The 18340-nt window shown below is 37.2% G+C and overlaps 1 protein-coding gene across 1 annotated transcript in view; it reads left to right on the top strand.

Annotated features, from left to right (window-relative positions):
* The window catches only part of LOC110462275, a 31200-nt gene extending 20967 nt beyond the window's left edge, over positions 1-10233 (top strand). Inside the window, exons 3-7 of the mRNA XM_021516180.1 lie at positions 3723-3770; positions 5863-6169; positions 6944-7133; positions 7637-7822; positions 8328-10233. Of these exons, the coding sequence (XP_021371855.1) occupies positions 3723-3770; positions 5863-6169; positions 6944-7133; positions 7637-7822; positions 8328-8612 (1016 nt within the window). The 3' untranslated portion in view covers positions 8613-10233. The remainder of the gene's footprint in view (positions 1-3722; positions 3771-5862; positions 6170-6943; positions 7134-7636; positions 7823-8327) is intronic.
* Positions 10234-18340: the final 8107 nt, after the last annotated feature.

Here is an 18340-nt window from a genome sequence, read left to right as displayed (position 1 = left end):
TGGCTAGAAATTAACTATTTTCTTGAAAAGAAATAATATTAATACAAAAAGGTGGTAACTTTTCTGCCGTTAATAAATTGCTTGGATTTCAATCGAGAATTCTGCGATCTACATTGACTGACACATCAATTGTTGTTTTATTTACGACTGTCGTAATTTGCAATAAACATTATTGTACTTATAACGCTTGAAGGTCTTTATCGCTACTTCAGATTTGTTTTTTATCATCAAAGTTGAGACGTTTAACAGTAAAACCCGCCATTCCATTAATGGTGGTTTAGCCAGGGCCTCGATGTATCGAAGTTTGAGATATATACACACTGTACATGCACGATGTAATAGGTTACGTGGCCATTTTTCTGTTAGCCAAGTATTTAAAATTTATTTAAACAGGTATGCAAATATTTTGATGACAAGCTGATTACCGTGTGTATTGGAATGTTTACCGGTGAATTTAATGCTGTCTGTGTTGGCAGAATTTCACCTGTGGCCGAAGAGCACAATGAAACAGCTTCTATATTTTCGATCTTTTCGTATTTAAGACCAATTATATCCCAATTATCGTATCATAATCCGCTTTATCGGGTAGAAATAACTTCTATTGTCGAATGAAAATGAAACGAAAATGAAGATAGAATTTTTCTTTAGAACTGAAATACATTTTTGTTCGAAGATTTCTATGGTAGATATCAATACATAGCCATTTGTCCGCCAGTAGAAATGGTTTCTTGCTATGACCGACCTTTCTTTATATCAAGGTCTAATAACTTCCTTGTAAAATACACAGTGCAGTTTCTTTCAAAACATTACACAAGGAAAACAGCGTTTGACAGTGTGTACAATTATGAGCAAGGCTGATGTACCATGTAGGAACCTTCGATGCTATTTAAGCTCTGTTGGAGTTTTCTCTCTCTTTCAAAGTTCTCCAAATCCAAAAAAAAAAAAAAAAGATTATCATATAGTATTACAGCAAAGTGGGACTTTGGTACAATTTTAACTACAAACTTATGAACTAATTAAAAATTCAAAGAATGGCATTGTCGCTTTGTACCATTGTTTGGTGGCGTATTCCTGTCTATACCACTGAACCACACTCAGTCTGGATATCTTGTCGACTCTGTGTATAATGACCTTTGTGTAATGGCACTGTGTATCATGACCCTGGTTATAATGGCCATATGTTATAGAACCCTGTGTATCATGACCCTGTGCATTATGACCCTTTGTAAGATGACCATTTGTATTATGACCCTGTGTAGTGTGACCCTGTGTATAATGCCCTTTGTATAATTACCTTTTGTATTATGACCCTGTGTAGTGTGACCCTGTGTATAATTCCCTTTGTATAATTACCTTTTTGTATTATAACCCTGTGTATTGTGATCCTTTGTATAATGACCCTGTGTATTGCGACCCATTGTTTGATGACCATGTTTATTTTCACCCTTTGTATTATGACCCGGTGTATTGTGACCCTGTGTATAATTCCCTTTGTATAATTACCTTTTGTATTATGACCCTGTGTAGTGTGACCCATTGTTTGATGACCATGTGTATTATTACCCTTTGTATTATGACCCGGTGTATTGTGACCCTGTGTATAATGCCCTTTGTATAATTACCTTTTTGTATTATTACCCTGTGTATTGTGATCCTTTGTATAATGACCCTGTGTATTGCGACCCATTTTTTTGATGACCATGTGTATTATTACCGTTTGTATTATGACCCGGTGTATTGTGACCCTATGTATAATGCCCTTTGTATAATTACCTTTTTGTATTATGACCCTGTGTATTGTGACCCTTTGTATTATGACCCTGTGTATTGTGACCCTTTGTACTATGACCCTGTGTATTGTTACCCTTTGTATTATGACCCTGTGTATTGTGACCCTTTGTCCTATGACCCTGTGTATTGTTACCCTTTGTACTATGACCATGTGTATTGCTACCCTTTGTACTATGACCCTGTGTATTGTGACCCTTTGTACTATTACCCTGTGTATTGTTACCCTTTGTACTATGACCATGTGTATTGTTACCCTTTGTACTATGACCCTGTGTATTGTGACCCTTTGTATTATGACCCTGTGTATTGTTACCCTTTGTATTATGACCCTGTGTATTGTGACCCTTTGTCCTATGACCCTGTGTATTATTACCCTTTGTACTATGACCATGTGTATTGTTACCCTTTGTACTATGACCCTGTATATTGTGACCCTGTGTATAATGCCCTTCATATAATTACCTTTTGTCCTATGACCCTGTGTATTATTACCCTTTGTACTATGACCCTGTGTATTGTTCCCCTTTGTACTATGACCCTGTTTATTGTGACCCTGTGTATAATGCCCTTTGTATAATTACCTTTTGTATTATGACCCTGTGTTTTGTGACCCTGTGTATTGTGACCCTTTGTACTATGACCCTGTGTATTGTTACCCTTTGTACTTTGACCCTGTGTATTGTTACCCTATGTACTATGACCCTGTGTATTGTGACCCTTTGTACTATGACCCTGTTTATTGTGACCCTTTGTATTATGACCCTGTGTATTGTGATCCTTTGTACTATGACCCTGTGTATTGTGACCCTTTGTATTATGACCCTGTGTTTTGTGACCCTGTGTATTGTGACCCTGTGTATAATGCCCTTTGTATAATTACCTTTTGTATTATGACCCTGTGTATTGTGATCCTTTGTATTATGACCCTGTGTATTGTGACCCATTGTATTATGACCCTGTGCATTGTGGCCCATTGTTTGATGACCGTGTGTATTATGACCGTGTGTATTGTGACCCTGTGTTTTGTGACCCTGTGTAATATGACCCTGTGTATTGTGACCCTTTGTATTATGACCCTGTGTATTGTTACCCTTTGTATTATGACCCTGTGTATTGTTACCCTTTGTGTTATGACCCTGTGTATTGTGACCCTTGGTACTATGACCCTGTGTATTGTTACCCTTTGTATTATGACCCTGTGTATTGTGACCCTTTGTAGTATGACCCTGTGTATTGTGACCCATTGTTTGATAACCCTGTGTATTATTACCCTTTGTATTATGACCCTGTGTATTATGACCCTGTGTATTGTGACCCTTTGTATTATGACCCTGTGTATTGTTACCCTTTGTATTATGACCCTGTGTATTGTTACCCTTTGTACTATGGCCCTGTGTATTGTGACCCTTTGTATTATGACCCTGTGTATTATGTCCCTGTGTATTGTGACCCTTTATATTATGACCCTGTGTATTGTGACCCTGTGTATTGTGACCATTATATTATGTCTCTAAATGTACAGTATTATGGCCTGTGTATTACGGCCTTATTTATTGTGATACCGTTTACTGTGTCCGTGTGTATAACAATGTCATATATAACCTGAACATAATGTATATATATCATTATTACTTCTCCGCCCACTTACGACTCATAAACTGAGTAAATAAAACTGTATGCATATATATTTATGTAATGTTTTTTTAAATTTTAAATCATTATTTTTATGTTGCCAATATTGATGACACATTGTGATTCGCTTGTTGATCTTGTTTGCTGAGGTTTCACTTTGTACATATACATTTACCTAATTTAATCAAACGAATGCTAGTATTTGTACACCAATTATGAAAAAACGACGTGATCACATATAAATCCATCAGCTTAAATCATACGATTATATTGATGATATTTGTCTAAAACTCCTGTAGGAGGCAGCACCAGTCGTCTTCGAAATGGGACGGGGAGGAAAAATACAGGTCAGTAGGCTGTAGTTGTTGTTATAATGAAATAAACTAGACTAGACTAACTAACCATGCTACTGACTAAGGTATTCCGTCTTTGCATATTGCAGAGTTATCTTCTCTTGTGATCAGGTATTGATTGTTACGTCATTGGTTTGTGAGAGAAACGTCATCAATTTTTGAGAAAACGATGTAATCAGTCAATACCTGCTCACAAGAGAAGATAACTCTGCAATACGCAAAGACGGAATTGCCTTTCTACAGGTAACTAAATAACTAACTACACAGTAACGAACTATCTAATTGGGTGACTAACTAACTACTAACTTACAGCTATAGTTGGGTGCAAAAACTCTGTAGCCTAGAGCACTGCAGTTAACAAGAAACGTGAACTCCAGTGCACAAGCCTTCCCTACTCTTTCAATTTTCATATCACTAAGGAACCCATTTCATTATAAAAAAATATTGAAATATGTTATTCGGTCTTTTAAACTTGGGTTGTGAACTGAAGTTAACACTGTGGTGCTCTAGAGTTAACAATTGAAGTGAACTGGAGTTAACACTGACGTGAACTGGAGTTAACATTGACGTGAACTGCAGTGCACTTCAATGTTTTTCCTAGTGCACTTCCTTGTTCACTACATGTGCACTACAAAGTGCACTAGATACCAAGTTGAGTTGTTTATGTTTACTTCTTAAGTTGGATATTCGATTTTTTTTTGTTATTTTAAAGGATTATTCTGCGAACATTAGAAGAGATTGACGAAATAGTACAAAATGTAGCGTGTCAGATAAAGAGTGAATAAGATTCGAATCAAGATGGTTTGCTGACGAAACATAATGTTCAGAAGGGATACAGAATTGAATTAAATATTGTCTTAATTTTCGGATATATGCTTTTGATAAGCTAGTTATCTACGAGAGGTGGCGGTGTCATTTATTAACGCTGGTAGATGTAGACATTATTTTTAAATACTACAATGTATCTTACTGAAATGTTACGTCAGATACCAGGTCTGAAACGTTAACTTTACTCCATGTCAACAGTAATACGACAGAAATGTCAGTGGTAATACTGTTGATCATACTGCAGTCTTTGACTCTGAAATACATACTTACTGAAAGCTGTATAATTCATATTTACTTTTTTGGTCATAAATAATATGAAATACATACATTCTACTCTAAGTCCGACTTATTTTTCGAGGGAGATAACTCTAGCACAAATTGCAGATACAAAATGTAGGGTAGCATTAATTTTTTTACATGTGCTAAAAAGCTGAAAAGTATCGGAAGTACCTGATATACAAAGGAAAATGTTATACATACTGAAAAAATAATCTTATAAAAAACTTCTCTCTGAAGACAGAATTTAGTTCGTTTTAAGACATTTTTCAGCATATTATCCCCGGGAAGCTTTGGACACTAAATTGTCCAGAAATCAGAACGGTTCTTTATTTCTTATCAGAAAGAATTTCTTCGAACAAAGACATTGACGAGAAACGTCCTTAAATGACCTAGGCTGTTGATAGGACGTTTAACCCTATAAAACCAAACCAAATCATTCACGAGGAAAGGCTCGTAACCAAGTTATAAAAAGGCATAATTTAAAATAACTTACATGCCTTTATGAGTCCTCGGTGGTTATGCAATCATGTTTTAATAATTATATAGCGTTTAAAAGCTTTGTAGAAGGAAACCTAACGATATCAAATTGTCATAATTGTGTAAATTTCATTTCTGAGAGTTGCTATTACAGCGTACTTTATATTAATGATTGAATAATTACGTTGTGCGATGTTGAAGTGTAGTTCGTGTAAATTACTTTTCGATCAAAATTAATATTTCTACTCCAAAAGGTAACGCCATCACATTCTTGATTAAGAATGATGTGTTACCTTGCATTAGTTGATATAATTACACGAGCAGAATTTAAGGTCTTTGTATTGAAACTTGTTTCTGTTTCATGTTCGAACATGAAGAACTAAATTAAAGGACCCTTTTTGATAAGATAATTTAACTGATTTCAAAATAAGTTTCGCTGAAAGTAGCATGGCGTTTGTTTTCCTTTAAAATCCTATTTTTTTTATATATTTTTTTGTTGCAGGACTGAGGCCCTCTATAATATCTGGTCCATTTCCGGTGAAGCCGGATCAAAATGGCATCCGGAATGGACACGCCAACCTTGTTCCACACTCTCTACAGTATACCGTCATACCCGTGCTCAATGGAGAGACCAATCATACTGCTTCAAATTCTGACCACGTGGTTACAAACGGTAGACACGAATCCGACCAGCAAAAACTAGAAATTGAGAGGCTAGAACGGGAGGTTGATCATCTCCGAACGGAGTTACAAAACAGCAACGAAATTATTGAACGATTACAGGAGAGAGAGGTGGAACTGAACACCAGGTTTGTAATAGATAAACGTCTTTTGATACTGTAGTTGTTAATCACAGTTGTATATTTAATATGTCCTATCGGGTAATATAAAAGAACCAACTCTTTCATGTCATAAAATAGTAGTCTTTTATCATGACTAAGTCTAAGCTATACCGTTTCGGTTAGGTTATTTAAATATTCTTTTAATCGAAATCATTGACTTTGAAATTGATATACTTGTAGGAACAGTTTAATTTGGCAAACCGATCTTGCCCACAGAATATTAATCCTTAATTTTAACTTCAAACAATTCTCAATTCGCTAGAGATCTATTTTTTAGGTTACATAAAAAACTAATTGAAATAGTAAAAATATAATAATTCATATCAAAAAATCATTTCTGACTTGAACAGTAAACATATTAAAGCAAAGTCATTATTTGAGAAGATATGTGAATTAATTGAGATCATTGCTAGAGTTATGCACGTTTGTAGGACGTTCGTGGCACCGAGAGCCGAGACCGAAACTGATCTGCGCTATATTTGTACATCACGTGACAGTAAAATATATGGACAAAATGTTGCTATTGATAATTTAATTAAGGGAGATAACCAAATATTCTTTACAGATAAGCATCATTTCTTTGTAACAACACACACTTTTCATATCGAAAGAATCAGACATAAAGGTTTCAAACAGATAATTGCAATCGACTTGTACATGATGTTAATTTGAATTTGAGACTAAATCTTAAATGTGTTTGTTTATCTGTCTAAACGATTAATTTTGTTAATTCGCTTACAGGCTTGCCAATGTTGCGCCGCCGTCCATTGAAGAAACAGGAAACGGCTTTGCGCTGTCGCAGGAGTGGGTTGGACACTATGCAGCGCTTTACTCCCACGGACGGCTCGATGCAATGGCGACATTGGATCGTCTGAAACCACTGGACAATCTAATGGCATTGAAAGATAAAATCATATTCTCTGTTATGGTGGTACGTGGTTCTCGGTTATTCTCATTTTTCTTCTTCTTCTTATGAAACCTGACATAAGTATTGGTAGGCATATGTAGAAGTGCATAACGCATTTCATTTCCCGATCAGTCATCAAACATGGCTGCCGTGGCCTATAATTTAATCATCTTTTTTTGGGTGATGCCAATGTGATACCAACGGTCCCCCTGTTTTTTTCTCATTATGATCCAACTTAATATGTAAGGGTATTATGGCAATTTAAGTTCTTTCCAGTGCATCGTTTGCGACTACTGGAGAAGTTTAGGGGATTTATGTAAAAGTTCCTGTTACAAGTAGAACTTGATGATATATTGCATTGTCATTTCACCTGGAGTTAGATCAACGTTTCGTCGTATTGTATGTTTATCATTGTTGTTATAATCCCACATTAAACATCTCAATGCGTTTGTTGTCGAACTTTCACGGACTTTCACGGACTTTCATTTACTTCGCCTGTTGATTGCTTTGTTTTTAATTACATACAGCTGGCGTTTCGGGCGACGCAACAATCTGTTCATGAAATCCGCGGAAAACTACGCCATCTGTTAAATCTTCCCCATCCGGATATCCGGTCCAAAGCACAGATACCAGTTCAGCAGCAAATGGACTGTCAAATTGGACAATATCTCACCGCAACGGCTGATAACTTTGACCTTTCTGACGTCATTCAGGTATGTATTTAACACACATACTTTAAACTCCAAATGGTCATTTGATATTATTTACAGTCTGTATCAATAAGTATTCCTTTGTCGAATACATGCCTTCTCAGTGACTAAAGATTACAAGTCTTTACCTTCGATTCTCTACATCAGACCAAACATCGGATACGAACTACTTTAACAAAGAAAAGTTTTGATTGAAGAGAAGCAAATGTTCATGTTTCCCCGCGATGAAGTTACTTGCTATTTTCCGGAATAGACGAAAATTTCAACAACTAAAAGAATATATTAACTTTTTGTATATAAATAACCACGTGATAAAAATATAATCTTGTTATAGGCAACATGAGCTGAATGGGTGAAAATTATTTGTCTCGACTCCAATCGACCTTCCGCCTGACCTTATATACAGGAACCTTTTAACTCTGAGAGGTCGTGCATGAATGACAGAATAATTGAATATATAAATAAACAAATTAACCAATCAATAAATAAATTAATTTCTTTATTGCAGGAGGTTTGTTCTCAAATCTACGCGACGCTCTTTGATTATCCGTGCCTTAAGGAGTGTGACGGCCTCAGGGATTACGTCACTTCCTGTGTCCGTGTTGCCTGGGGACTTACAGTTCAAAACCCTCCTTATTTCCTATCATATGACTCAAGAAGATTCAACCCTAACCTCCACACGCGTGAAGAAACATGTGGTAATCAAAATCAGGACATTTTCTCATTCACGTGGCCAGCGCTTACGGAGGGATACGGTGGCCCCGTCGTGCACAAAGGAATTGTGATCACGTGATACAGTGCCAGAGAGTTTTAAAACTTTTACTGATTCGCGTCCTTGAATATAGCCAGGGGTTTGTACCGGAAGTACTAATTGCAATGCAATCGAGTTTGTTATTTCAATGTGTATCATTGTTAGTAAACGTCATTGCTACGATTACATCATCAAATATGGACTTCTGTTAATGTCGATGCGTTGTTATATATACACTTGAACCTACCAGAGTGATATTGACCGAGGGTACAGTCCGATGTCGATATTTTCTCTCTCAGGTCCATGTAACAACGTATTAACAGCGAGAAAAATCCCTAATTTTAAGATATAACATGTCATGTCTTCAGATAACGTGATATCCGGTCTAAAGTTAGAAACATGAGATCGATATGGTCACGTGCAAAACGAAATTAGAAACATGGGGTCGATATGCTAAAATATATTGGCGAACCTGGGATCAAGTATTAGCTAATTAGAATGAAAGAAAAACAGACCATATGAGCTATTGATCCGTAACTGAAGATAGCTAATCGAACTTATCGAAACATCTTGATTTTTAAGTTATTTTTCAATATATGTGTATCGACAATTATCGAGTTTTTTTTTTATTCTTGTTTAACTCATTGCAATTGTGGAATCATCATTTAGTGCGGGACAGTCTCGCTGTAGCGAGATTTACCTTTGTTGGGCTGTACATGTATGTATTTAAATTTGCAACGTACATTACTTCGTGCAAGTGTTTGCTCATATATAATTTTCACGTGAAATAAAAATTCCCATACATAAACAATATCACCCACCTTTTATGACGTCACATATACATTTTGTAGTTTAACTAGCAGACGTGCTCATCCTGCGGTATTTTACGTACATTCATTGCTGTTTTCGCCGGACCAATAAACCTGTACTATCTACAATGTCGGACATATGTGCGGTATTGATTTTATTTAAATTATGCATTCAATGATTTTTCATATTCGTATTACACCTTTTTCAAACTCGTCACATTATCCAGTATTAAAGCTCAAATTGCCTCCCGACAGCCTGAACGAAACAAAAATGGCGGGGGAAACGCATTATCCAACATACATGTACTATCAGTGCAATTCTGGACTTTGTGCTGCATGGCCTTAAAACTGTCTATAACAGTATTGTAAGATTGACCAGGTATGTAATAAAACATGCTTAATTCTACGAGTTTATAGGCAATATGGATACCAGCTTGAAGGTTGAAGGTCAAAATTATACCCGTTGTACGCAACCTGCGACTTCTGGTTAGCAACAGAACTCTGGAATGAAATGTGTATGTTCATGTGCATCATGTAGCCGGACTAAATTTAATCTTATTGAAATAATAAAATGAACACATCTGGTTATGAATCGATCACATTACTTAGGATGTGTAAGTTGTTCTCATATGTCAGAAAATATAATTCAACAAAAGAACTTAAACGTACATCTTGTATATCTTGCTGTAGATTTGAACAAGGTTCGTCATCAAAGTCGTCTTTATCATTCATAGTGCTTATGCTTTTGTATGCATTTCTATAACATTTTATCATGCCGTGCGCAAATAATTCAAATTAAAGACAGTTTGGATTATTACTGATGACAGGGTGAGCTATAAATAAAATATTTATTTGATAATCTTTTTTGTTATTGTTATTTCAAGGTAATGAAAGTAATTATACTTTGAACATATTTCGTAATAAGTCATTGTTTGATCATTTGAATCGGACATCCCAGAGGTCAAAGATGACTCTCAATTTTTTCTTAACAAATCCGATGTCCTTGAGACTGTGTCGGTCTACATTTAAGTGACACCTGATTAAGCTGTAACGTCTCAGAGCGAAACAATGCTTAACAAAGGGTTCGTCAACATTTTAGATAAAGAATTCAGAGATAATAAACTAATGAGCTACGCACAAAAAGTCAGCCATTCCGCCATGCTAGCCACACAACTGTTGGCGATACTTTCGATGTTATATATCTACATTGGAGTACCTGGGCAGTAAGTTACTGAAGTCCTTAACATCCAACTTGTCAGATAGCAAAGACGTTATGTTATGAACACCGCGCTTCGAGTTTAAAAAAAGAGACATGATTTTTCTTCATAAATCGCCATCTTGAAGATTGGTAAATACACTGACCAACTGCCGCTGATGTATAGTAAATTTGCACTGAGGCTGAACAACGCGGACGAGGGGTCAACCACCGAGTTACCTATTCTAAATGGAGGTGAACGTACTCGGGTTAATGAACGAACACAAATCAATTATGATTTTCTGAGCTGACAGCCGTCATGGATGAATGTGACCAAAGATACCGTAGCGTGTTTTTTTTTTGGATTTTTTGTCATCCCAACAGCCATGGCCATGCGAAGATGGTGTTTACGGATATGTTGGACATGAAATGGTCACTTTGGAGTGTCATCTCCCTGAAATGTAAAACAGCTAGATACGGTGGTATGACACTCCATCCGGTCACATTATACTGACAACAGGGATGACCAGTATTACTGTACCCTCAATCATTAATAACTGCTTTTACAACTTCGGATTGTCTCTGTTATAGGGAACCGAACCGTAGGGCCTTCCTCGTTTGGGTTAACGTTCAACACCAAAAGACCAAAACCGAGATGTCGTCACACAAGGGGTTAGGAAATAAAAAAATGTAGTTACATGTAGGAAAAAGGACAATATACATATCTCATTTTTTTTATGTAAACATATTTTATTGCCTATTTTAATTAGCAATGGGATTAGGCACACGTTGAACAACTTATACGAAACCCTTTCCCTGATCTTAAAAAAGGGCCTGTATGCTGCCGGTGATTCCGACCATAGTTGCCTTTGACAAACCATTCAGTGGGTAATATCTGGAACATTCCTTCAATCAAAGACCATGTCCAAGACATGTAACGATGAAGTGTTTGTTTAAAAAAGTCTCCTGCAGAAAGGAATCGACAAATGGCCGACTAATTATCAAATAGACGTTGATAAGGAATATCTTTCAACAAGAATATGATTTTCATAATTGGTATAAGCAGTAAATATTTTCTGTTGTCAATAGTCTGTGTTATCTCCCCTAACGAGAAAAATTAATTCAAAGACAATGATATATTGTTGAATTAATGTATTTTTTTAAATAATTATTTCGATACGGGTTTTCCCATTTTCTATCATGTTGTTATAGTGTTAACCACTGTTAGATCGCCTTAAGATGGCTCAACACACCACGAAAAAATGGACAAAAAACAATTGAAATCTTGATATTGGGATTCCTATGCTTAACCAATAAGTTCCTAGACCTTCGTATATCATCCGGCAAGCTCATCATTTTGTTGGAGAGTTACTTTTTTTTTACTAAAAATGGGCACATTTCGCTCGGAAATATTCAGTTCGCTGCATTTTTTCGAAAGTAACTCATGAAAATGGACGCTGATGACGATGTGTCGAGTAACCTTAATGCCCTCATCTATAGGACTAAAGGGAGATAACTAATATTTTATGGTTATAGAGATATGACAATATCTTTGGAAGAGAAAGTAAAATACGTCAATGTAAAGAATGACCAAATAACACCTATTTGTTAATATCAACAGAATAACAGAAGTATGCAATAGATTAATTCAAAGACTGATTAAAACGCGATATGGGGTAAAGGGCAGGGTCAGTTGAAAGGGTACCTGTACGATTATCACAGTAGAATAGGAGCGTTAGGGAGCCTTGTGAGGAATATCCCGGTAATGTTCCAAAGAGGGGAAGGATACTAATGTAAGCCGATAAGTTCCATCGTAGCACCAATCGCCTCAGTTGAAGCATCTCTGGAGAACATTGTAGAAACTAATTTATCTTGAGATCAATCCAAAACTTTCAAGGGAGTGACAACACTCTGTGAGGACCCAGTGCAATCATGTCTGTTCCACATCGATGTCTACATACATGTACTTCCACCGTACAAGATTTATATCTGTATGCTAGCCTGCTGGTTCGAGTTTCGTTTAAGGAAACGAGCGGCGTTGTTAACAATTTGAATAGGCAGATGTAATACCAATTTTTAAAGACGAGTAAGGCCGGGGTTTTCTATTTTTTCCCCATTAAATTTATGTGCTGTTCGTTTGCAATATAGTATGACGTTTGTCTATCCCTTCAATCCTTGAAGTAATTTCTGTTAATGGCGTCTTTCTTGATACCGTTTTAATGATACGTAATTTTAATTTTAGCCTTATTTGGTTTCATAATAAGTGGACATTGCCTTGATATACTGCACCCGTCGTACTCTTTCATACTTTTTCTATGTTTCCTGCGATGTGTTGCTTCCACTGTCTCTTCGCACACTTGCCATTTCAAAATTTCCACTTTGTAACCCTGTATGACCCTTGAGCCGTGTGACCTGTCTCACGTGTGCAATGTGACCCTGTTTGACCTAGTTTTGCTGGTGTTTCTTTGTTGTGATACAGTTTTTGTGTAATCTTAAGAGCCATCAGCCAGACAACATCAATGGTAGACCATGACGTCATGTCAAGGTCTTAATTGTAGATTTATTACGTACGCTTGTTAAAGGGAAACACGATCATTTGTTTCTCCGAGATTAATGATGTGGCACGAGGGCGAAGGCTGAATTTTATTTTTTATAGAGGAAATTAAGGATTCACCGTTTAAGAAACCGCGAATTTCATTGCAAGGTATTCCAGCTGGTCAGGAGCAATATTGACTATTCTCCTACTTTGGTTTTCTCATACCCGAAATTTACCGTAACTTTGATATCCACAATAATCCCTTTTGACAAGTTACACGGTTGATAATATACATGTATACATTTTAGTTACTATTTAGTTCGAAATTAACCGGTTACTCCTTTGATTACTTAAATTCAAAATATTAAGGAGTTTACGCAATTTCAATCTGTTACACCAGTAGTAATGTCAACTTTGGATTTCCACTTTGTTGGCCCCTAACATCACTAATGAGTCATACAAAGGCGTCACAGGCTTATGATGCAACGTGGTTAGTTTTTGGCTCACTGTATCAAATGCCAAATTTTAGGTGCATTCCTCGGTTTGTGTGTCCCTTTTATTTTAAATCACATTGTCACTCAACATAAATCAATCTCTCACTTAACTACTTGCCTTATTGGAGTTATGTCCCTTCGACCACAGGTTGATAGAAATATTTCAATGTGTCGGTTTTGCATGAAAAGCTGTTTCTATATTTTCTATATAATATCAGAGCAATTCAGAAATACCATGACCTTGTGGTTTGCTTTTGATGGAGTTATCACGTATCTAAAATTTAACGCATGGCAAAAAAAAACCCGTAAGAATATTTCATTTTAGCTATGTTCTCTTTGATAAATCATACATAAGTTGTTCTCAACGTTTTGGTTATTTACTGAATCAAATGAGACATTCGTGGGTATTTCTATGCAGTTTTGATAGATCTGCTGTATGCCACTTCACGATCGTTTGACGTGACAAGCTTGAGATCCTGAGGACTTGAGTTTGTCAGTGTCTGTTGTTTAGAGAACATCCAAAAGGTTAAAATCCACATCTAGTAAAGCCATACTTAAATACATTATTATTGGCTGTTACACTCTTTATTAAGGTCTAATGCTTTTACTTTTGTCTCTCCTAGGATACATACTTGTTCCAGTTTTTGAGACTACCGTGTGGCCTTTTAGAACCTTATTGAATTGATAGGCCATTACGACTACCGTGTGTGACCTTATTATATTGATAGGCCATTAAGACCACCGTGTGTGACTTTATGACATTATAGTGTTGATAGACCATTAAGACAACCGTTTTACCCTGTATGCCCTTATTGTGTTGATAGACAATTAAGATCAACGTGTGGCCCCTTAAGACATTATTGTATTGATAGGTCTTTAATACTACCGTGTGTGACGTTTTGGTATTGGTAGGTCATTACGACTACTGTGTGACCTAGTTTGATTTTATTGTATTGAAAAGTCCTAAAGGCTACCGTGTGACCCTGTATAACCTTATTGTATTGATAGGCCATTAAGATTACCGTTGGTGACCTTATTGTATTGATTGGTCATTACGACTACTGTGTGACCATGTATGACCATATTACTGTTGATAGACCACTATGAGCACCATGTGGCCCAATAAGACATTATTGTATTGACAGGCCATTCAGACTACCGTGTGACCCTGTTTGACTTTAATGTGTAGATGGACCAGTAAGACCGCCGCGTGACCAAATAAGACATTATTGTATTGACAGGCCATTAAGACTACCGTGTGACCCTGTATGACCTTATTGTGTTGATAGACCAGTAAGACCAACATATGGCCCCATAAGACATTATTGTATTGATAGGTCGTTGAGACTAACGCGTGTGACTATTTGGTATTGATAGGCCATTAAGACTTCCATGTATGACTATATTGTGTTGATAGACCAGTTAGACCAACGTGTGGCCCCATTAGACATTAGTGTATTGATATGTCGTTAAGACTAACGTGTGTGACATTTTGGTATTGATCAGTCATTAAAACTCCCGTTTGGTCCTTTATAACTTTATTGTAATGAAAGGCCATTAAGACTACCGTGTGGCCCTGTATGACTTGATTGTATTGAAAAGTCACTAAGACTACCGTTGACCTGTACATGTATGACCTTATTGCATTGATAGGCCATTAAGACTACCGTTTGTAACCTTATTGTATTGATAGGCCATTACGACTGCAGTATGTGACCTTATTGTATTGATAGGCTATTACGACTGCCGTGTATGACCTTATTGTATTGATAGGCCATTACGACTGCCGTGTAAGACCTTATTGTTTTGATAGGCCATTACGACTGCCGTGTATGACCTTATTGTATTGATAGGCTATTACGCCTGCCGTGTGTAACCTTATTGTATTAATAGGCTATAACGACTGCCGTGTATGACCGTATTGTATTGATAGGCTATTACGACTGCCGTGTATTATCTTATTGTATTGATAGGCTATTACGACTGCCGTGTTTGACCTTATTATATTGATAGGCCATTACGACTGCCGTGTGTGACCTTATTGTATTGTATTGATAGGCTAATACGACTGCGGTGTATGACCTTATTGTATTGATAGGCCTGAACGAATGCCTTATGTGACCTTATGGTATTGATAGGCTATTACGACTGTCGTCCATGACCTTATTGTATTGATAGGCCATTATGACTGCCGTGTATGACCTTATTGTATTGCTAGGCTATGTGTGGCCCTGTCTGACTTGATTGTATTGAAAAGTCACTAAGACTACCGTTGACCTGTATGACCTTATTGCATTGATAGGCCATTAAGACTACCGTTTGCAACCTTATTGTATTGATAGGCCATTACGACTTCCGTGTATGACCTTATTGTATTGATAGGCAATTACGACTGTCGTGTATGACCTTATTGTATTGATAGGCCTGAACGAATGCCTTATGTGACCTTATGGTATTGATAGGCTATTACGACTGCGGTGTATGCCCTCATTGTATTGATAGGCCATTACGACTGCCGTATGTAACCTTAATGTATTGCTAGGCCATTACGACTGCCGTGTATGACCTTTTTGTATTGGTAGGCCATTACGACTGCCGTGTGTGACCTTATTGTATTGATAGGCTATTACGAGTGCCGTATATGACCTTAATTGTATTGATAGGCCATTACGACTGTCGTGTATGACCTTATTGTATTGATAGGTTATTACGACTGCCGTGTGTGACCTTATTGTATTGTATTGATAGGCTAATACGACTGCGGTGTATGACCTTATTGTATTGCCATTACGACTGCCGTGTATGACCTTATCGATTGATAGGCCATTAAGCTGCAGTGTGTGACCTTATTGTATTGATAGGTCATTAAGCTGCGTGTATTATCTTATTGTATTGATAGGCTATTACGACTGTCGTGTATTACCTTATTGTATTGATAGGCTATTACGACTGCCGTGTATTATCTTATTGTATTGATAGGCTATTACGACTGCCGTGTTTGACCTTATTATATTGATAGGCCATTACGACTGCCGTGTGTCACCTTATTGTATTGATAGGCTAATACGACTGCGGTGTATGACCTTATTGTATTGCCATTACGACTGCCGTGTATGACCTTATCGATTGATAGGCCATTAAGCTGCAGTGTGTGACCTTATTGTATTGATAGGCCATTACGGCTGTCGTGTATGACCTTATTGTATTGATAGGTTATTACGACTGCCGTGTGTGACCTTATTGTATTGATAGGCCATTACGACTGTCGTTTATGACCTTATTGTATTGATAGGTTATTACGACTGCCGTGTGTGACCTTATTGTATTGATAGGCCATTAAGACTGCCGTGTGTGACCGTATTGTATTAATAGGCCATTAAGCTGCAGTGTGTGCCCTTATTGTATTGATAGGTCATTAAGCTGCCATGCATGACCTTATTGTATTGATATGCTATTATGACTGCCGTGTATGCCCTTATTGTATTGATAGGCCGTTACGACTGCCGTGTATGACCTTATCGTATTGATAGGCCATTACGACTGCCGTGTGTCACCTTATTGTATTGATAGGCTAATACGACTGCGGTGTATGACCTTATTGTATTGCCATTACGACTGCCGTGTATGACCTTATTGTAAGGCTATTACGACTGCCGTGTGTAACCTTATTGTATTAATAGGCTATAACTACTGCCGTGTATGACCGTATTGTATTGATAGGCTATTACGACTGCCGTGTGTGACCTTATTGTATTGTATTGATAGGCTAATACGACTGCGGTGTATGACCTTATTGTATTGCCATTACGACTGCCGTGTATGACCTTATGGTATTGATAGGCCATTACGACTGCCGTGTATGCCCTTATTTTCTTGATAGGCCTTTTCGACTGGCGTGTGTAACCTTATTGTATTGATAGGCTATTACGACTGTCGTGTATTACCTTATTGTATTGATAGGCTATTACGACTGCGGTGTATGCCCTCATTGTATTGATAGGCCATTACGACTGCCGTTTATGACCTTATTGTATTGATAGGCCATTAAGACTGCCGTGTGTGACCTTATTGTATTAATAGGCCATTAAGCTGCAGTGTGTGACCTTATTGTATTGATAGGTCATTAAGCTGCCATGCATGACCTTATTGTATTGATAGGCCATTAAGCTGCCGTGCATGACCTTATTGTATTGATATGCTATTATGACTACCGTGCATGACCTTATTGTATTGATAGGCCGTTACGACTGCCGTGTATGACCTTATTGTATTGATAGGCCGATACGACAACCGCGTGTGACCTCATTGTATTGATAGGCTATTACGACTGCCGTGTATGACCTTATTGTATTGATAGGCCATTACGACTGCCGTGTATGACCTTATTGTATTGATAGGCCGATACGACAACCGCGTGTGACCTCATTGTATTGATAGGCTATTACGACTGCCGTGTATGACCTTATTGTATTGATAGGCCGATACGACAACCGCGTGTGACCTCATTGTATTGATAGGCCATTACGACTGCCGTGTATGACCTTATTTTCTTGATAGGCCTTTTCGACTGTCGTGTGTAACCTTATTGTATTGATAGGCTATTACGACTGCGGTGTATGACCTTATTGTATTGATAGGCTATTACGAGTGCCGTATATGACCTTAATGTATTGCTAGGCCATTACGACTGCCGTGTATGACCTTATCGATTGATAGGCCATTAAGCTGCAGTGTGT

The sequence above is a fragment of the Mizuhopecten yessoensis genome, unplaced genomic scaffold (genome assembly GCF_002113885.1).
Source record: "Mizuhopecten yessoensis strain PY_sf001 unplaced genomic scaffold, ASM211388v2 scaffold10771, whole genome shotgun sequence".
NCBI classification, from domain to species: domain Eukaryota; kingdom Metazoa; phylum Mollusca; class Bivalvia; order Pectinida; family Pectinidae; genus Mizuhopecten; species Mizuhopecten yessoensis.
Note: the sequence above shows the minus strand (reverse complement) of the source record. Positions and strands in the feature narration are given on the sequence as shown.